At 34.9% G+C, this 23,287-nt stretch overlaps 1 protein-coding gene across 10 annotated transcripts in view; it reads right to left on the minus strand.

The window, feature by feature from the left end:
• Positions 1-23,287, minus strand: part of TANC2 (tetratricopeptide repeat, ankyrin repeat and coiled-coil containing 2) — a 304,309-nt gene that overhangs the window by 188,798 nt on the left and 92,224 nt on the right. For 6 of the 10 annotated variants that reach the window (XM_064495689.1, XM_064495692.1, XM_064495691.1 and 3 more), the window contains one exon: positions 8,485-8,667. In XM_064495689.1, the coding sequence (XP_064351759.1) occupies positions 8,485-8,667 (183 nt within the window). The remainder of the gene's footprint in view (positions 1-8,484; positions 8,668-23,287) is intronic. The other 4 variants (XM_064495693.1, XM_064495696.1, XM_064495695.1 and 1 more) reach the window with 1 other exon arrangement.

A 23,287-nucleotide genomic window follows, 5' to 3' on the forward strand; every position in this document is an offset into this window, starting at 1 on the left:
GTCTGTGGTTACTGGGTTAGTCATATTTTTAAGTTTACTTGAGTCAATGTTACAGTTTGTTTTCTTCCATTTATCTAAAGTTTTTTAAAATGTTGTTTTGCTATAAAGCTTATACTACATTCTGTTATAATAAAGAACATTATCATCAGTGGCTATTTCATTTCTTGTTCTATGTGTTGTACCTGTTATTTATCTTTTCTCTCTCCTCTTTTCCACTTTGATGGAAAATCATACCTGTCAAAGATTTTTTTACTCTCTTAATCTTTTCAATGAAATTGTTTGTGGTTTTACTGATCAAGAATTTTTATTGCTTTTTAGTTATATTCATTTTTGCTTTTAATTTTCTTGATTACTTCTTTTATGTTTACTTGTTCTTCTATCTCCTTGAGTTAAATGAACAGTACATTTACTTCCAGTATTTCTTGTTTTCTAATAAAAACATTCAAACATACATACAACAAACATAATATGCACACCAGAAAAAAAAGAGAAATAAATTAGCATATAATAAACTCTAAGGTGGAGGCATCTGGTTCCTCCAGGGCAACTGTGACAGAGGCAGTGGTGTTCCTTTAGGATTGTAGGGTGGTGGGAGTTCCTGGTTGCATTCAGGCCCTCCTCGAGATTCTGGAAGCTACCATAAACCTTTGCTAAATGTCTTCCTGTTTAGACTAGCTGAAGTGACTCAGTTTCCTATGACTGAGATCTAACCGAACAACTACTAAGAAAAAGAAAGTAGGAGGTCAGCTAATTTGCTTACCAGGTAACTTGTACATCAGAAAAAGGAGACATATCAGGAATCTTTTTCTTTTTTCCTTTGCACAGATGAAGTCTGATAATAACAGCTTCACAAGAAAACTATAAAAACATCTCCCCAGGAATGATCCTTACTTGTAGCATACGCTATAATTTTCCTAGGAAGACTATTTTATTCTAGAAAATATTAGCCCTCAAATAAAAAAGAATACATTGTAGGAGGAAATGACCATTAGGAGAGATACAAGGAAATGGGAAACTGAGCACAAGTTTATAAAGAACAACTTCTCATAGGCAGGTACCCACTCAGTTCTGCTAAAAAACACTATCATGGTTTCTTTCCATCATGCATATACTTGGCTAAGTCAAATTAGACCCTAAAATGTGAGTATTTGAGTCCAAAGGTTCCTTTATACTGCTGATCCTCACCAGAGTAACACATAAAAAGAACATCCTGGTAAATTCCACAACCATGTTGACAGGTTTAGTGATATAATTTCTAAGCCCACATCATTAAGTTCCACTTAGAAGAGGATGAAGAACTGTTGACATGCAAAAATAGAGTAACAAAAACTAACAAATGAGAGTCTGTGGTTAGAGGAGAAAACAGACAAATTGTATTTATTGGTTTGGGCATACTAAGTGTAGGAACAAACTGCCATATGCCTTCTACAGGTCATCTAAGGTATATTATAGTTCAGTTTTTCATGTTCGTAACAACTCTAAATCAAAGTTAGACTGGTTCAAAAAGGTTAGATTAAGTTCTCCATATAAATAAGTAACACATTTTTAAAAGATGATCTTCCAAAAAGTTTTTGAATGATTTTAAGAGACAAATTCTTAATACTAGAATAGGACAACGATCTAAAGTAAGTTCTCAGACAGTGTTTCAGATTGCCAAAAATATACATTCTTGGGCTCCAGATTTAATGAGACAGACTCTGAGGTGGGACTGATTAGGTAAATCTGAATACTCTGCAATTTACATTTTTAAAAGAAACACTCAAAGTATTTCTAATACAAGTGGTCTAGAAACCTCACAGTGAGAAATACTGTCCATAAACAATTTAACAAAAAGATTTTACTACAGCAAAAGTCATGAGTTTGATCTCCTTTTTTCTGTTACCTTTTTTTGCCTGTGTGTGTATGTGCATGTGCGTGTGTCTGTGTGTCGGAGAGGATGCATAAAATTAGAAGAAAGGAATCAATTATTCCATTTCTATGTTCCAGGCTGTGTGTACAGGTATCTCATTTAGTTTTCATAGCTTTAATATGTAAAGGTAAATCATTATCACTTCTTTGTATCAGAGGAAACTAAAGAAAGCATAAATTAACCAATTTGCTTCATATAACCAGTAAGAGGCAATGCTGGGATTCAACCTGGTTTAAGAGAAAAGCCCATTTATTTCCATTACACTTGTGGTCCTCAGACTTCAATTCATGCTTGAAGAATGGATAAGGAGGCTCAAAAGGTAGGCCTTTGGGCTCTTCAACCTTGTTTCAATCTTACAAAAAAGCCACCACTTGTGTATTTTGTTATAAGAAGTCAAACATACTAATATACTGCTCTTCTAAGTGTCAAAATGTAAGAAAAATGTAAATTTTTTTTTTTTGGCCCTTACTCCATTAAGGGACATTTTGGCATTTTTGCAAACTTTCCCTAGTAGTGGTTGAACAGAGGTAGGAGGATAGAACTACTATAGTTCAGTGAAATATACAAAGCAGTACTACAGCTGCATATAATCCCACTAAGAATACAATGGTCTAAATACTTCTACCCAGCATGAATGATTTCCATTCAAATAAGAAAAAAAAGTTATTGAACAGAAAATTATTTGCTGTAAAATCCAAAAAGAACAGACAATTATGCTGCAAGTCCAATGTGTGTAAACATTACAAAAGAATTCTTTATTTGATAATGTATGTTGCCATTTAGGTGCTCAAAATATACACAGTGGCAAAGACTCTCTCCTTAACTGAACTTCAGTCAGGCTGCTCTGAACCCTCCTTTTGACTAAGCCTCACCCCAGCCCAGCTGTAGCGAGAATTCTGTGAAGTCAGTTCAGCAATAATCCCCCTACCCTTGATTTCTCCTATTAGTAATTTTCTACCACTGCCACCCTCCCCACCTTGCTCCTTGGCTGCATTTACTCTTATACAACAGTACCACGAGTATGCTGAGATAAATCAGACTACGTAGACTAACATGATTTCTAGGCTCTTTATATTTCCATATTGGCTTTTCAATATTTCTTTCAAAACTATGTTTCCATTTTATCTAAGACATAAAACGAAAAGGAAAGTAACATTTATCCAATGTTCACTACATGCTAGGTTGTATGTTTAAGAAAACTTATTCAATCTTCACAGCAACCCTGTATTTTTTTCTAATATAATTCACTAAATATCTGAAATTCCAGTGTATCTAAAAATTCCAAGATACTTATCCTTATGTGAAGAACATATCATAAGTACACTAAAATATATCAGACTATGTAGACTAACTATGTATAGGCTCTTTTCAATGTCAAAATAGCTTTAAGCAATTTTCCTAGGACATCTCCAAAACAAGTCAATGATTCCATTTCATCTACAATGAAAATTAATATTTTGGCCTTAGCTGGCATCTAAAATAACCAGGCTGCAGCAGGATCAACTTGGTTATTTTGACTTATTCACCATCTAAATTGGATTGCTACATGGTCATTCCAATCTATTGGTAGCAAATACTTTTAAAAAATCAGGACAAAGAATTCCTAGAGACTTTATCTATCCATATGACATCAGTATTTTAAGGTTACTCCTCAGAAAAGCAGAGGAACTTACTTAAGGTAATTAAATAAATTACTTGAAGGTCACCTTCCAAAGGTCAGAATTCAAATTTGACACAGCTGGTAGCAAACTCACTTAAATCTATTTTAAAATTATAATTTTGATTGTAGCTAACAATAATTGACTACTTATTCTGTGTCAGACACTGTCTGATGAGCTTTATACAAATCAACTCATCCAATTCTCTTAATAGTTCTATGAGGTGAATACTATTATTATCCTTATTTTAGAAACGAGGAAACTGAAGTACAGAGATTTAAGCAATTTTGCACAAGTCTGCACAATTAGGAAATGGCAGTCAGGGTCCATTTTGTTGCCTTATGAGATATTAGGTTCTACACCTGGCAAAAAATACAAACATTATAGAAGGGTATACAATAAAATTCATGTCATCTCTCTCCCACTTTTGAGTTGGAGTTATTGTATTTCCACTCCACCACTAAATGTATGTATGTCTGATGTATGTTTGTGCATGTGTGTATCATTTTAAAACACAAATGCATTACTATTATTAATATTTAAATGTTCATTTTTTACTATATAAATAATGTATACATTCAAATACTACACACGCATATACATTTCAAACTTGTTCAAATTTATTTGTAAAATAAACTCTTAGCAATAAAATTGCTGTGTCAAAGATTACGTGCATTATAATTTTGACACATACTTCAAACTATCCTACAGAAAGGGTGTACCAATTTACAGCCCTAACAACAGTGTGAATACTCAAAATTTAACTTTTACTAAACTTATAGTGTACATGTACATAATAGGCAGGGAGTATAAATTCAGTAAGTGCTGAATGAGTCAACTATTGGCACTCTCAACTAACTTTATTTATTTTAAGAAGTATGCTGAGGGGCTTTATGATACCATGAACAAGAATATCTTGGAAAGGTCACTATTCGAATAAGAACCTAGAAAACAGTGTCAATTCCATTACCACAGGTAACTGGGGCCAACAGTATGTCTCTGCACACTCTCTTCCATGCTTCCCTCAATGCAGAGCAATGTCCACCTAAGCCAAATGACCCCTGAGGCTTGACCAACCTCTAGGGTATTCCGGTTTCCCTATATTGCTTATATCATTTGGCTATATCTTCTGTTTCTTTTTTTTTTTTTTAAACAAAAAAGTCTTCATTGATATACCAGGTACTTTGGGTGAGCTAGTTAAGTTCTCTAAACCTCAATTTTTCATTGGTTTCATTTTCAAATTTGGGGTTTAAAGGCCTGGGTATTAATCTTGGGTCTGACTGCTTCCCAGTTGTATTATTTTGAGCAGACATTTTACCTAAGACCTAGTTTATTCATGTGTAAAATGGAGATACATGTGAAGAATACATGAGTTTACACGTGTATATCACATGGTAGGCATTCAAATGAGATTATCATTATTACTATTACTCATCAAAAAGTATGACTCTTAATACAGCCAAAGTTTTAAAGTTCCAAATTGGTATCTAACATTAAAAGCAATTTTTTAAAAACTTCTCACCAAATTTAAACAAAGTTTGTTACATTCTGAACATTTAATATTTGCCAAATACAGTTTGAAACAAACATTAAACAATGTGATAACCATCAATGGGTAGGCATGACTATCCGTGAGGAAGGCTGTATTATTAACCCCAATTTACAAATGAAGAAACAGAAGCATGCAGTTGTAAGTGACTTTCTCTGAGATGGGATACACACTCAAGCAGTATGACCACAGAGCCTGTTTCTCTCTTAATCACCTTTACTGTAACTTGTTCTTGTACTGAATAGAGCAATACACACACACACACACACACACACACACACACACACACACACACACACAAATAATTAGTTTTCAAGCTTTCCACATATTTACTCCCTCGAGGCTAAAGATAAGTCCAAGTATTTGGAAATGGATCTTCATGTACACCTGTGTGAAGGACTAAGATAAATATGTTAAGAGCACAAAGGTTATATAATAACAATAATAGGAAAACGTTTCTGTTTTACAAGATAAAACAAAAAAATATCAATTGTTTTCTCAATACTATTATTAATTTGTCAGAAGTTGAAGATCTATTAAAGATGAGGAAAACACACCCAAAGTTAATGAACATGGGATACTCCAGACCCTCATATTCCATTCTTTACACATTGCCACCAAGATCTGATTAAAAGGTAAATCAGATCATATTACTTCCCATTCCAACTCTGCTTAAAAATCCTACAGAGCAGGTTCCTTACCTTGATCCTAAAAATTTTGGCTTCTGCCTGTCTCTTCAACTATTTTTTCTCCCCTCCCCTCTGACTTATTTTGCTGAGGCCACACTTGCTGTCTTTCTATTCCTTGAATATGTCAACAGTTTTCTGTTTAGGACTTTTGTTGTGCCTGTTCCCTCCACCCAGAAGGCTCTGATCCCAGATCCTCCCATGGCTGGCTTCTTTTTGTTACTCAGACTTCAGTTCAACCATCTCCTCTTCCAACTCTTCCTGACTGATCAATAGAAAGAAATCTACCTCCACCCCAGTCTCTCTCTATCCTATTTCCTTCTGTATTACCTTCATAGTGCTTGATGCTATCTAAAATTAAAATATTTACTTATTGGTTATATGTTTATTATCCATCTCCTTCCCAACTGGAATATAAATACCTTGAAGGTGGGGCCTTAACTTCTTTTCCTCCACTCTACTTACTGTGTCTAGAGAAGTGCCTGGCATTTGGTAGGTCCTAAACAAATATCTGTTTAACAATTATGTAAAAAGCACACAAGAATAATGAGCAAACTACGTTGACCATGGCAGAGATAGGAGACTAAATATTAGAAACTTAGAAAGAAATTTTAAAAAGATGACTATTCTGGGCCAGTTTATTCACGTTTGGTTGGTAATACGAACACAAGGAAGATAAGGCACTTGAAAGTTTAAATGTGTGGATAAGGATAAATTAGTAAGGGTAGCCCTAATGGCCATATTAAATTAATGTATTTTGTTAAGAACCATTCTCTGGAGGACATTTCCTTATGATTAGCTACTCTCTCTCCATTTAACTTTTTTTTTCTTATTTATAGCAAAATATAATTAGGGAAGGAAAGATAACTGATGAATAATCTATGAAGATTTTTAATTTAAATTTCAAAGTAGTTTCATTCCAGGTTAAACCAGAAAATTCTTATCATCTGCTTCACTTGGCAGAAAATTGGCCACAGAAAAATTTTCATGGTATTCTTTTTCAGGAGACAGATTTCTTTCATTCATATATTTAAAAATTCATTCTCAATCTTTAAATTCTTAAGCCTTTGACAATCTTTTCAGTAAATAAAACAAAGCTATTTAGAGGATACTTATACTTCAAGCACTGTAAAGTTAAAACTGAATAGCTCATACATGTAATTAACCAAGAATATCTCTTATTACTGCTTCCCTGTATCACCTCTATGATATTAGGCATGTTGTTGACTTTGTTACTAAATATATTTATCTTTTAGGTTATCTAAAGGTTGCCTATTTAAGTTGAAATTGAAACTGGGATAGACAAATGGGATACGAAAGTGATATCTCCAAACCTCAGGCAATCCAGCTAATTTCTATAAGGAAACTGAACTTTTCCTGCTATTTCTTCCAAAATGTGTGGTAAAATGAAGCACATCACTTGACAACCATTGGATTTGGTTACGTGTATTTTCAGTAATCAGTAATACACTAAACTGTTAAAAAAAAGTTGGGAGGGGGTTTCAGCATTGAAAATTTATCCTATTTTCAGAAATCAGAAGGGAATAATTATTTTAGTAAATGTTATTATGCTGTTTTACTGATTTTTACCAAGGACGAGTAGACTTTGACTCAGTTATTTGAAGATGCCTAAAAAACAATAAACATGAAGGGCATGACATATTTTGTGCAACCTTAAAGAGGCATGATTTAAGCTTTGTGGAACTACAGAATAAAGAAATACTATTATTTTAATGAAAATTATAAACACTGTAAAAACTTCATTCCAAATAGACAAAAGTCTGAAGCTCCCACTTTCCCCTCTATCACATATTTTATTCTGAAGCATCATTTGATAATCAAACCTCCCTACTGTCCAGCTCAATGCCAGACACATAGGAAGAAGACAATATATCCTCTGGGAATGACTTAATTTCTTGCCAATATACACTTATAACCCATCAACACCAGTCAACTTAGTGACACAGGATATAAATCAATAATGTTAAAAGAAATCTAACAAAGTGACCTAGGCTTAAATATTTTCCCTCATAAGTATCATTTAATGTATTAAAAATTCTTCCCTGAAAAAGCTTAAAGGGGTAAAAGTTCATTTAATAAAAACACAGTTTCACATCTAACAACTTGATCTGACTGCACAATACATATTGTGAGATCATATTAAAGTCAATGCAATCCACAACTTATGTATGAATGATAGTAAAGTTGGAGCACTGTACCATGGAGAGGTAAATATCTAAATCAGCTTTTAAAAATAGGTATAAAATACACAAATCAGGATTTCAAACCAAAAAAATGACTGATGTACCTTTGGAACTGTGAAGACTTTACTATTCTAAAATTACAATATCTCCATCTGTTCATCTGACATGAACAAGCTGATAAATGAAATCAGAACAACAGTATATTCTGGCAAAACTAGAAATTTCCTGAAAGCCTAGAAAAATATGTCCACAACAGATGGATCATTTAGAAAATAAATACATCAATCTGTCAGTTTGAGCACTATTCTAATTCCCTAAATTAAAATCAGTAGGAGCTCCACTTTTCCAAGCGTCTGTGACATTAGTAAGGCCAAAGAGGAAAAAACCTGAAGATGCACATAAACATATCTGATATGACCTAATGTGTCATACTGTTAGCTTTCCTGTTAAACATACTAAATTTAGGTAAAGTCCTTACCAGTTAACTTCTTCACAGGTTGGAGCCGAACACTGATAGACTGATGTGTGAGTAAGGGGGAGGATGGAAGAGAGCGAGACATGCCCTCCATAATCCGAATGTGCTGCATACCTTCACTCACTGGAAGTGGTGGGACGGCGTAGTCTGGCTCAAAAGCACAGTCGCTTTCTGTGGAGATGCCACCTGTTATACAGAAAAGGATGGAACAAAAGAGCTGGTCAGAAAAGATTCTTCTATTAAAATTCTTCTCTACTAAAATGTATCTTTTAGGATGGCTCAGCACAGCATATACTGATATTGATTCTCACTGTGAAAGGACAAATAAGGTAGTTTCAACATATACATTCATTTCTACACTTCCTAGGTACTTAACTTCAGGTCTAGCACTAGGAAAGTGAACTAGGATTGCTCCTTGTAAGGGGCTCATTGTCTAGTGAGCAATGCAGTCATATTAAAATAATAATTATAGTACAAAGCAGCAAGTGTTGAAATTAGCCTTCAATTGTTTTCCCTGATAAGACAAATATGAAAGAAGATATTCACATGCTTGATGATCCAATATGTACAACTGGTAGAGGGAGCACTGTAACTCTATTTCTTACTCTCTTTCTCCAAGAAAGTACACAAAAATACAAGTGGATAAGGCTAAAATTATACGGTGATCTTTGACTCTGATCAAACATTTAAAGAAGAGTTAAGTCAGATGCTGTTTACTTTTACTTATATACTACTGACTTCTACTTCTGGTAATGGAAGATTAATATACTTCGGATCAATTTTTCCCTAAGAAAACTAGAACTGTATACATTTTTAAAATCTTCTTAAAGGTACTGGAGAGTTAAAAGCATGATGAAGAATTACAAGGAAAAGACTGAAGCCGGGTATTTGGGGCTACTTTTTACTTAGTGGCACCTGAAAGGCTGAGAAGCTACCTACAGTTTTATAGAGCTAGAAATAAACCTATGTAGAAATAAACCTATGTAGTCAACTAATCTTCCATAGGGGCACAAGAATAGAGCTGGGAGGACAAATACCGGAATGCAGGGAGAACCAAGTTGTGAAGGGGGAGCTGATAAAACTCCAACACTTTTGTTTGGAACCCCAAAGGGCTACACTCTTGGAGTAAGTATAAACCAAAACTAAACTTGCCTATACAGGACTAAAGATCAGCTCCAAAGTCTAAAACAAAATTATAATTAAGGCAATCTTGGATTGCTAGTGCCTGCCAAAAATAAACATAAATCTTTTTAGAGGGAGATACCATCATAGGTCTCAAATTATTTCCAGTTTTTCATACACAATATCTGGTCCTTAATTAACAATAACAAAGAGGTAAGATAACATGAAATGAGCAAATGAGAAAGACCATGAAAAATAGTTTCAGAGGGAATACAGACTACAGAATAATAAGGCACAGAATTTAAAGTAGTATGCTTAACATCAAAAAGATTAAAATACTTAGTTAAAATGCATTTAACCAAAGAGATGAAGGGTCTATATATTGAGAATTATAGGACACAGATGAAGAAGCTGAAGATACAAATAAATGGAAAGACATCTTGGATATCTGTTCATGGACTGTAAGAATTAATAACTGTTAAAATGTCCATACTACCCAAACCCAAAGTAATCTACAGACTCAATGCAATCCTTATCAAAATTCTGATGGTATTTTTCATAGAAAGAGAAAAATAATCCTAAAATTTATATGGAACCACAAAAGACTCTGAAGAGCTATAGAAATCAAGTAGTCTTGAGCAAGAAGAACAAAGTTAGAGACATCATACTTCTTGATTTCAAATTATGTTACAAAGCTGTAGTAAAACAATTTACTACTAGTATAAAAACAGACAAACAGACCAACGGAACAGAATAGAAAACCTAGAAATAAACCTATGTAGTCAACTAATCTTCCACAGGGGCACCAAGAATACACAATGGGGAAAGGATAGTCTTCAATAAATAGTGTTGGAAAAACTGAATAGCCACAAGCAAATGGATAAAATTGGATACTTGTCTTATTTCAAACACAAAAATCAACTGAAAATGGGTTAAAGACTTAAACATAAGACCTGAAACCATAAAACTCTTAGAAGAAAACATCGGGGAAAAGGTCCTTGAAGTTGATCTTGACAATGATTTTGTTTTGGACTTGACATAAGTGCAAGCAACAAAAACAAAAGTAAACAAGTGAGATCACATTAAAATAAAAAGTCTCTGCACAGCAAAGGAAACCATCACCAAAATGAAAGGCAGTCTACAAAATGGGAGAAAATATTTGCAGACCATATATCTGATATGGGATTAATATTGAAAATATATAAGAAACTCACACTCAATAGCAAAAAAAAAAAATAATAATCTAATTAAAAATGGGCAAAGGATCTGAATAAATATTTTCCCAAAGAAGACATACAAATGACCAACAGGTATACAAAAAGATGCTCAACATCAATAATCATCAATTAAAAAAATCAAAATCACAATCACAAAATCACCTTCCACCTGTTAGTACAGCTATTATTAAAAAGTCAAAAGATAACAAGCATTGACAATGGTATGGAAAAAAGGGAACCTGAATACACTGTTGGTGGGAATGTAAATTGGTACAACCATTATGGGAAACAGTATAGAGATGCCTCAAAAATTAAAAATAGAACTACCATATGATCCAGCAATCCTACTTCTGAGTATATATCAAAAGGAAATAAAATTACTATCTCAAAGAGATAGTTGCACTCCCATGTTTACTGCAGCATTATTCACAGTAGTCACAATATGGAAACAACCTCAGTGTCCATCAACAGACTGATGGGTAAAGAAAATGTGATTTTTATACACACACACACACACACACACACACACACACACACACACTGAGGAATATTATTCAGCCTTAAAAAGGGGGGGGATCCTGCCACTTGTGACAACATGGATGAAACTGGAGGACATTATGCTAAATGAAATAAGCCAGACACAGAAAGATAAATAATTTCTACATAACCTCACTTATATGTGGAACCTAAAAAATAAGGTCAAACTCACAGTAGCAGAGAGAATGGTGGTTGCTAGGGGGTAGGGGGGTGGTGGCAAAAGGGAGATACTGGTCAAAGGGTAAAAATTTTCAGTTATTAGATGAACAAGTTCTGGAGACATAATGTATAAATGTACAACATGGTGACTACAGTTAATAATAATATATTGTATACTTAAAATTTACTAAGAAAGTAGATCTTAAGTATTCTCACATACACATAAGAAAGGGCAACTACACGAAGTGATAGATATCTTAATTGGCTTGATTGTGGTAATCATTTCACTATGTTCACATTCAGCAAAATATGTTGTACACCTTAAATATATACAATTTGTATTTGTCAATCATATCTCAATAAAAGCAGGGGGAAATGGAAAAATTTTAAAAACAAGCACATGGTCTTAAATTATTATAATTGGTCAAAACTGAGAAGATTAAATCAAGGGTCTCACTTGAGGTCTTCAATTGTGCTAAGGTTGCAATTTCACCATTTGTAATTCTAACTCATTTTTAAAACTGCTGTGATATATCATGTATTTATAATTTAACCAATCTCTTGTTAATAGCCACTTATGCAGTTCTTTTTGTAGTATTTCAGTAGATCCTAGACATAGCCAATTAGAGGCAAAAGTGCTGAGAGCTTCTATTGAGAAATACTGACTAAATGCTGTATTAAAAGTCTGTTATGGTAGAATAAAAGAAAAAAGTAGTATGCTTACTATTTAAAGAAAATAAAAGTTTAGAATTTGAGCAATAATTAAAATTATGAAAATAAAAACTCAATGATGGATTAAAAAACAAATTAAACACAGATGAAGACAGCATTAACAAACTGGAAGATAAAACATTTGCGCACCGAAAGACACTAACGAGAGTGAAAAGACAACTCTTAGAATGGGAGAAAATATTTGCAAATCAAGTATCTGATAAGTCTGGAATGCAGAATATATAAAGAATTCCTACAATTCAGTAACAAAAAGACAAAATGCAATTTAAAAATAGGCAAAAGACTTGAACAGACATTTCTCCAAAGAAGATATACAAATGAATAATAAGCACATGAAAAGATATTCAGTATCACTAGTTATATCAGAAATGCAAATCAAAGCCACAATGAAATACCACTTCACATTCAGTAGGATAGCTATTAAAACAACAACAACAACAACAAAGTGCTGATGAGGATACAGAGAAATTAGAACCTTCATACACTGCTAGTGGGTATATAAGATTAGCTGTTGTGTAAAACAATGTGTCAGTTCCTCAAAAAGTTAATCACAGAATTATCATAGAACCCAGCCATCCCTCTTCTATGTATATACCCAAAGGCAATGAAAACAGGTTTTCAAGCAAAAACCTGAACACAAATGTTCATAGCAGCATTATTCATAATAGCCAAAAAGCAGAAACAACTCGTATGTCATTACCCGGTGAATCAATAAACAAAATGTGGTATACACAATGAAATATTTAGCAATAAAAACAATGAAAGCTTGATTCATGCTACACATTGATAAACCTTGAAAACTTTATCCTAAGTGAAAGAAGCCAGACAAAAAATGCCACATGTTGTATGATTCCATTTATATGAAATGTTCAGAAGGAGCAAATCCAGACAGCAAGTAGACTAGAGGTTGCCAGGGATGACTTCAGGATTGAGGAGTGGCTACTTAATAGGTACAGGGTTTCCTTTTGGGGTGATGAATTAGATAGCAATGATGATTACATGAAACTGTAAATGTACTAAAAGCCACAATATTAAAAATATTGTGTAGATTTTACCATCTACTCACATATTTATTCAAACCAGAAGCCTAGTAATCATTAATTTCTCCCCATCACATCTCTTTGTAACAAATGCACTAGCTATTCTGCACATTATCAACCTCAAATAGATTTCAAATATGCCACCATATTCTCTTCATTTCTTCTACCACTACCATAAGTCCAGATCACTATTATCTTTCCCCCAAACTTCTGCTGATAGAAATCAAGGATTACTTATCCTTGGATTTCAGAAATTTTACCAAGATAGGTCTTAACTTTTTCATTCTCATTAGTCTTTGGGTCCTTTCTTTTACTATGATGACCAATTCTTCTCTTCCAACTGTTTTTTTTTTCCCCCTCTCTCTCTCCCTGGAATCGTGATTAGATGAATATTATTATCTCCTGGATCTATTTTTCAAGTCTATTTCTCTCTTACTAGATTTCTAATCTTTGTGTTTTCATGAACAGACATGAGACTTATTTATATCAAATTACAGCATTTTACAGGTTTACAAAGAGGCATGCCATTAGTGTAATTCCCGAATTGAGCAATCCTTTTAGAGAAAAATCAGCATTAAATTTTTTCAAGCAATATATATAGAAGAATGCACTTGATTTAGTGAAGTACCTCTTTTCATTTAAAATGTTTCAATGTTAAAACTTCTCTGATAATTTTAGAATCTAATAATACTCCTTAAGGAATAATACTGCAATTAGTCCAGTATGGATGTCCTAGTTTACTTTTCTGCTTAAAAATATTTTCCTCCACTTTCTTTGTCCTATAAATTGTGCTTGAACTCATTGTAGCTATAGAAAAATATATATATATATACACATTTCAAGTAAAGTACTGGTAAGCATTCACATAACCTGACTGTATTAGTCAGTCTTTCCTTCTAACAACCTCAAAATCTCAGTAGTCTACAACATTTATTTTTATGCTCACAAGTCTGCAGATTGACTGTAGGTCAGCTGACCTTGGTTGAATTGTCAGGTTCAGAACTATTCTGACATGCCTTTCATATTTGGTCTAGTCACTGAAGGGGGAGTGAATATGTGGGACATGCTCTTCTCACGGTACATCAAAGGACTGCAGGAGGCCAAGTTAAAGGAGAGGACCATATTTAAGATCTCTGTTCACTAACATTCTGCTGGCCCAAGCAAGTCATAGAGCCAAGAGTGACATCAGTGGGGCATAGAAATATACTTGGCCTACTTCAGTGGGAATTACTGAAAAGTTGCATAGCAAAAAGAATGGATGTACAATTTTATAACACAAGAAATGAAAAGTTCAAAATCCAATTTACCAAGCAGGTAAGACAACATTTACTGGTACCCTAAATTACTCAATCTTCATTTTCTACCCTTCTTTTTCCTACTACTCACTTTTCCTGCTTCAATCAGCCAAATAAAAGTTACTGAAATAATGTGATGGAGATACGGCAGAATAAAATAAATTGTTAATGGGACAGAAAAAAATTCAGTTATGCTGGAAACATGGTGATTAGATATTCAAAAGTTGAACTAAGAAAGCACAAGGATATCAAGTAATATGAACACTAAAGAAATGTTAGGAGTAATTATGATTCAATAAAAATTTTAGTCATCATTAAGTCTCATATTTAATACAGATGATTATTAGATATTAAAGTTTAAGTTAATAAAGAAATTCTTTAGCCTAAGGTAATAACTCTTCTGGAGAACTGCCTTTTAATTTTTCAAGTTACATAAATAACCACAAATAAAGCTTATAAATCAAAAACCTCCAGCATGATAATTCATTGAACTAAATACATGATTTGTGAATTTTCCAGTTTATATGTTATCAAAAGTTTATTTTTTAAAAGTACAAAGAAAGACAAAAGCAAAACACAGTACATGATAAACTAGCCCATAAAGTCTAAGTGGCTTTTACATATTTCAGAAACAAAGGGGATTTGGCTAAAATTTTCAAATGTCCTTTTAACTCATGGCTTATTCACTCTGTGACTCAGTAATATTCTCACAATAAGTCCATACATTAGGCAGGAAATAAGCCAAGAGAAGACCCTGTAGTCAGGGTCATGTAGTCAGATAGCATGATTACCTATATGGAAAAAATTTTTTTAAATCTACCAAAGAAGCCACTAGAAAAAAATAAGTGAGTTAGGCAAACTCAAAGGTTACAGAGTCCATATACAAGAAGCAAGTGTCTTTCTATATACCAGTAGTGAATTCCTGGAAAATAATTTTTTTAAACCAGTAACATTAAAATAGTGCTATGAAAAAATGTGAAATAATTAGGAATAAATGTAACAAAATACATACACAATACTTGTGTGCTGAAAATTACAAAGCACTGATGAAAGAAATCAAAGACCTAAATGGAGAGATATACTATGTTCATGGATCTGAAGATTTTATGATGTCAAATCTCAAAGTGATCTATAAGTTTAAAGCAATCCTAATCAAAATCCAGCAGGCAATTTTAGTAGAAATCAAAAAGCTGATTTTAAATTTTATATGTAAAAATGAAGGGACTTGGATAGACAAAACAATTCTGAACAAAGAAAATCAAAGTTTGGAGTCTCGCAGTATCTAATTTCAAAACTAACATAAAGTTACTGCAGTTCAGAGAGTATGGTTTTGGCAAAAGAATGGACACACAATCAATGGAACAGACTAGAGAGTCCAGAAAAAGACCCACACAAACACAGCCAACTAATTTCTGACAAAAACACAAGGGTAATTCAATGTTGAAAGATAAACTTTTCAATGAACAGAAATGTAAATCAAAACTACAATGAGGTATCACCTCACACCAGTCAGAATGACCATCATTCAAAAGTCCACAAATGACAAATGCTAGAGAAGCTGTGGAGAAAAGGGAACTCTCCTCCACTGCTGGTGGGAATGCAGTTTGGTGTAGCCCCTGTGGAAAACAGTATGGAGATTCCTCAAAAGACTAGGAATAGACTTACCATATGACTCAGTAATCCCACTCTTGGACATATATCCAGAAGGAACCCTACTTCAAAAAGACACCTGCACCCCAATGTTCATAGCAGCACTATTTACAATAGCCAAGACATGGAAACAGCCTAAATGTCCATCAACAGATGACTGGATAAAGAAGATGTGGTTTATTTATACAATGGAATAAAATGGAATAAATGGAATAATAAACCAACAACATAACACCATTTGCAGCAACATGGATGTTCCTGGAGAATGTCATTCTAAGTGAAGTAAGCCAGAAAGAGAAAGAAAAATACCATATGAGATCGCTCATATGTGGAATCTAAAAAACAAAACAAAACAAAACATAAATACAAAACAGAAACAGACTCATAGATATAGAATACAAACTTGTGATTGCCAAGGGGGTGGGGGTTGGGAAGGGACAGACTGGGATTTCAAAATGTAGAACAGATAAACAAGATTATACTGTATAGCACAGGGAAATATATACAAGGTCTTATGGTAGCTCACAGTGGAAAAAAAAATGTGACAATGAATACATGCGTGTTCATGTATAACTGAAAAATTGTGCTCTACACTAGAATTTGACACAACATTGTAAAATGACTATACTCAATAAAAAAATGTAAAAAAAAGAAAGACAATCTTTTCAATGAACAGATTTGAAACAATTAGATATCCATATATAAAAACATAAACCTTGACCTATACCTTCACCACATATAAAAATCAAATTGAAATGGGCCATAAACTGTAAAGTAAAACCTAAAACTATTAAGCTTCTAGAAGAAAATACAGAAGAAAATCTGTATGACCTTGTGTCAGCCAAAGATTTCTTACAATGGACCCCAGCTGAACCATATAAGACAAACTGATAAACTAGAATTCATAAAGATTTTAAATTTCTAGTTTTCAAGTTACTGTTACAAAACAAAAAACCAGTACCAACTAAGAGGATATATTTGCAAAACATTCCTGATAAAGGACTAGTAATTAGAATATAAGAACTCTTTTAACTCAACAACAAGAAACTACTCCAATGATCTGACAGACACATCACTAAATAAGAGATATGATGTCAGATAAACACATTTAAAGATGCTCAGTATCACTAATTATTAGGAAAATGCAAAAGAGAAGATGTCACTACACACCTAGGGAAATGGCTAAAATTAAAAAACAAAAATGCTAACAAAACCAAGTGCTGAGAAAGATAAACCATAACTATTATATATTGCTTATGAGAAAACAAAGTGGTAAACAACTTCGGGAAACAGTTTCGCAGTTTAAATACAAACTTACCATATGACTCAGCAGTCTAAAACCTAGACATTTACCAGAAAAAATGAAGACAGAATGCCACTGCCCCTACTCTACCACAAGTACACATATTCAAATAGCAGATTTGTTCATAGTCTCCAAAAACTGGAACCTACTTAAACATCCATCGACTGGTGAATGGATAAACAAATTATGACATACACATACCACAGAATAATATTCAACAATGAAATGGAATAAACTTACTGATACATGCCCCCCAAAATCCAATCTTAAAAGTATTAAAGCGTAAGAAGCCAGACTCAAAAGGCTACATACTATCTGGTTTCATATATAAAATATTCTGAAAATTACTATAGTAAACTGAAAACAGATCAGTAGTTGCCAAGGATTAGGGGTGAGGGAAAGAGATGACTACAAAAGGGCATGATGTTATATGATGTTACATGATGATGAAAATAAGCTACACTTGGTTTTAGTTGTAGTTACATGACCATATATGTTTGTAAAAATTTGTGGTACTACATACTTAAGAGGGGAAATTTTTACTGCATATAAATTAAATTTCAAAAAAACTTGGTTTAAAAAAACCATCATACTTTGTGATAAAATACACAAAATCTCGTGATTTGCGAACTGCTCCGATTGTATGTTTTCTTTCAATGAAAGTCTATTTTTTAAACGTATACAGGGAAAAGAAAAACCCAGCATAGGTGATAAACTGGCTCCTAAAACAAATCTAGACATGTCAAACCTAATATATGTATCAACAATGCATAATTTGTCAAAGGGCTTTCATATATTTCTGAAACAAAAAGGTTTGGCCTAAAGTATTCCTAATGTCCTTTCAAGGCAAGATTTATACCACTGGGTCTGCAACATTCTCACAAGTTCATGTATTAATCAAGAATGAGGCAGAGAAAGTTTTAATGATTAATAAAGCATCACAAAGTCAATCAGCATTAGACCATTAGAACCCCCAAATCCTTACCATGGTCTCTAAGACCTTACACAATCCAGCCCTACCTACTTAATTCTCTGACCTCATCACACCTCCCAACTTCTCTGACTTCATCACTTCCCACTTTCCCCTCAATGCACAATGTTTCAGTCACATTGGCTTTTCAGTTCTTTGATCTGGCCAATTTTATTCTCAATTTATGGCCTTTGCCTGTTTCTTCTGCCTAAAATAGTTAGTCCCAGGATCTTTGCAAAGCTGGCACTCCTTTGTCTTTATAGCTCAAATGTCACCTCCTCAGAAAGGCCTACCAGGACTAATCTAAAGTTACCACCCACTGTTTTCCCCACCTCTCATTCTCTATTACATAATCCTACTTTATTTTTCTGATAGCACTTATCATGACCTGAAATCACCTGGTTCTTTCCTTTGTCTCATTCCTCTAGAATGAAAGCATCAGAACAGTAAGGACTTTCTCTGGCTTGTTTAGTGCTCGCGTCCCCTGGCCTGATTGAGACCTGGGTACTGGGATAGCCCCTGGGGTGGGCAAGGATGGCATCGCTGACTCAGGCCCCACTGCTCACCCTTCCATCTGCCTGGGACTCTCTGCCCTAGGGTCTCCTGTCGGTGTTTTCTTCTCACAATCCTGGTCTCAGCAAAGAAAAAAGACCTTTCCTCACAGAGCTCCAGACACAGCTGAAGAAAAGTGGTGACAGCAGGCATCAGAGAATGAAAACCTTCAGCTTTTCACTACTCTTACTTGCATGAACGAGATGCAAACAGAATCTTGGTGAAATAAATCCTGTGAATGTAATCTATGTGGAAAAGCCTTCAGAAGGAGCACTCATTGTACTTTGCAGGAAAGAAATCATAGAGGAGAGACAAACCCTGAATTCAAGGATTCTAAGAAGGTCTTCAGTAACCATTATTCCCTTCAGAGACATGGGAGAATTCAAAGTGAAGAGAAACCCTTCAGATAAATTTCATAGCATGAGAGCATTTGGTCTACAGTCATCCTCAAAATATACATGAGATCTCAGACTGGAGACAAGCTTTATTAATGTAATTAATGTGTAAAGTTTTTCAGAAACATCTCTAATTTTGTGGTATGCAAGAAAATACATACTGGGCAGAAACTCTATGAACACAAAGATTAAGGGAAAGCCTTCAGCAGGATCACTTGTTTTATTGCTCAGCAGAGCACCCACACTGGGGAGAAACTCTACAAATGCAACGACTGAGAAGAAGCCTTCAGTGGAAACATTAAGCTCACAATGCCTATGTGAACACACACAGGAGAGAAACACTATGACTCTAATGAATTCAGAAAAGCCTTCAACGGGAGCTTTAACCTTACTGAACACATGAGTACATCCTGGGAAGAAAGTCTATTAAGACAATGACTGTGAGCAAGTTTTCAGAAGTCACTCATTCCATGGGAAAAATGTGAACACATACACAGAACAGAAACCCTATATGTGCAATGAATGTGGGAAAGGCTTCAATGATCCCTTCTGCCTTTACCGACATATGAGAATTCACACTGGAGAGAAACCTTATGAATATATATACCATGCGGGAAAGGCTTCAAGCCCATAATTTTCCCTGGTTCTGCATAAGAGTTTTTATCTCTCTGTCCTCTTATCACTTGATCTGGATACAGACACAGTTGTGGGAATTGAACAGCAGAACAGGAAAACTAAACTCCTTGTTTTTTAGCCAGACTACTGGGAATGGAGGGCCTCAGAGCTAGATAATGTTGGTGAGATTGGGGTGTGAAGAGATATCAAGGAAATAATCCCAACCAGTTGTGTATAACTTCTGGGCTCACCTCTGAGCTCTACCTGCATGGATCTGACTCATACCACAGGTTCTGAGAACAGAGCAACAAGATATACTTAACTACCACCCTGATCCCAGAATGGACCCTGGGTCACACACATAGAACTGCTTAGTACTGCAAATGCTTAGAACACTGAACTGACATTGGAACCAAAGTTTCCAGAGGCAGATAGGAATGTGTGTCTTGAACATAATCTGGTTGATTAGCCACTGACACACACTCACACACACACACACACACACACAAATCAACACTCTCCTTAGGACTTAAATAAAACCTAGGGCCTCATAAAATAATATTCAGAATGTTGAGGATATAATCCAAGATTATATGGCATGTGAAGAAAAAGGAAAATCTCAACATGAGAAGAAAAGTCAATAAACAGATGTTATTCCTGAGATTACAGACATTAGACTGAAAAACCAAAGTCCTTAAAGCAACTATTACAACAATGCTTCAATAAGGCAAATACTCTTGTTTTTTTTTACTTTATTTCAAATATCCTTGAAATGAACAGAAAGACAAAAAGTTTCAAAATCTGGTGTATATTTTACACATACAACACATCTTTCAGACCAGGCAAATTTCAAGTACTCAACCGCCAGCCACATGTGGCCAATGACTATTGCACTGCTCAGTGAAGTTCTAGATCTATAACCAGAATCAAGTTCAATTCATTTACAGAATACAAGGTAAAATGTGTCATCCAATCATGAAACACTGGAAAGATCCAAGGGTGACAACTCTTACAACATTCCTATTCAACACATCTATTTGGTCTGTGCAGAAGATAGACAAACCTGGAGAATGACAGTAAATTTCTGTAACTTATTTGGGTTGTGAATACCACTACTCCTGCTGCTACAGATGTGGTTTTGTTGCTAAAGCAAATCAACGTATCCCTGGCACCAGGTTTGCAGCTAGACCTGAGAATGAGATCATCATGAGCAGTAAGCATTTAGCTGTCAGGGTCAGCTATACATTTTCACTGTCCTCCCTCCTATTAATTCTCCTGCTCGAGGTAATAATCGAATCCACAGGGATCTTAACTGCCTTTCCATTCTATAAGGGCATCATGCTGGTCTAGTACGCTGATATTTCATACTGATTAGCCTTGGTGAACAGGAAGCAGCAACTGATCTAGATACAGTGGTAAAACACATGCATGCCAGAGGGTGGAAAATAAATCCCACAAAAATTCAGAGGTCTTCCATACTGGCAAAATTTTAGTGAGCCCTATGGTCTTGAGTAATTCAAGCTGCTGTACTTACTCTCTCTCACCACTGAGAAAGAGGTGCAATTCCCAGTAGACCTCCTTGGATTTTTGAAGCAACCTGTGCCTCATTTGAGTGTGCAACTATGAACCATTTACCAAGACTGCTGGATGTGAGAGAGGCCCAGAACAACAGAAGGCTCTGCAACACGTATGTGCTGCTGTGAAAGCTGCTGCCACCTGGGTTACGTAACCCACCAGATCCAGTGCTGCCTGACGTATCTGTGGTAGACAGGGATCTTGTACGACTATTGCAGAACTTTAGGTGAATCTCAGGGTAGATCCCTAGAATTTTATTAAAAAAAAAAAAAAAAAAAAAAGCTGTGTCATCCTATGCAAATAACTATTACCCTTTTCTGAAAAACAGCTTTTGGCTTACCATAGGGCCTTAGAAAGAATGCTTGATCATGGGCCACCATGTTACCATACGACCTGGGCAGCCCATCATGAACTAAGTTTTGTTGAACCAACAAAGCAATATGGTTGGGTGTGTACTGAAGCACTTCATCATCAAAAAGAAAAGGTGTACATGAAATCAGGCTTGAGCAGGTCTTGAAGGCATAAATAATTTGTATGAGCAAGTGGCCCAAGTGCCCAAGGTTCCTACTCTCACTATATTGCTTCTCTTCTATCTGTATATATTTTATCTTATAGAGAATTCTCTATGACTATCTCACTGAAGGGGAAAAAAAATCAGCTTGTTTACGATAGGTCTGCATGTTAACATGTAGATGCTAACAATCCTAGAGCCCCATTCCAAGGTAGTCCTGAAGGACAGTAAAGGGAAACCATTCCAGGAACAGAAGTTTGAACAGGGTACCAAGTTGTTCATTTTGCCTGGAAGGAGAGATGACAGAGGTACCTTTCTATACTGACTCATGGACAATGTTTAATGGTATGACTGGGTATTCAGAGATTTGGAAGGAATAATTAGACTACTAGTGACAAGGAAATCTGGAGATGAGGTATACAGACAGATCTCTTTGAGAGGGCGCAGAGGATGAAGCAATTTATGTCCCATATGAATGCTTACCAAAGAGCAAACTCTGCAGAGAAGGTGCTTAATAACCCAGTAGACAAGATAATCATTTTGAGGGACTCGGCGAATCTCTTTATGCAGCCATTTTATCTTTACCCAATGGGCTAATTAACAAAGAGGCACGGTAGCAGGGATGGAATATATACACAAGCTCAGAAACATGGACTTCCACTCACCAAGGCCACAGGTGAATGTCCAACCTGCCAAAAGTTCACACATGCACTGGGGAAGAGGTAGATGAATGCTCCCAATGTATGGTACCATTCATGGGATGGTCAGCCAGTTACCCTTCTACTCATTTCTAATTCCTGGTGATTTCCCCTTTCTTCTTAGTAAATCAATTATGAATTTAAAATAAATATTGTTTATAGTGTGAAGGTTTTCAGACTGTCTTAGTCTGCCCCCTTGTGGGAACCAGCTCTTCAATCTCTCACTGGGAATAGATCTTACAAAATCCAGCCTGCTCCTCAAATAAAACAAAACTGAAAATGTAATAATCTTACCCCAGGCTTTACTAATAGGTTCCTTCCTCATCCTTTGTTATCCAACTACTTATGACACTTTATTAAAATTTAAGAACTTTTCCACAGAGGTTTCTGTCATTTTTATCTTTTGCCAGAAAAATTCAGATAAGAATATTTTAA

Source organism: Camelus dromedarius, chromosome 16 (genome assembly GCF_036321535.1).
Source record: "Camelus dromedarius isolate mCamDro1 chromosome 16, mCamDro1.pat, whole genome shotgun sequence".
Taxonomy (NCBI): Eukaryota; Metazoa; Chordata; class Mammalia; order Artiodactyla; family Camelidae; genus Camelus; species Camelus dromedarius.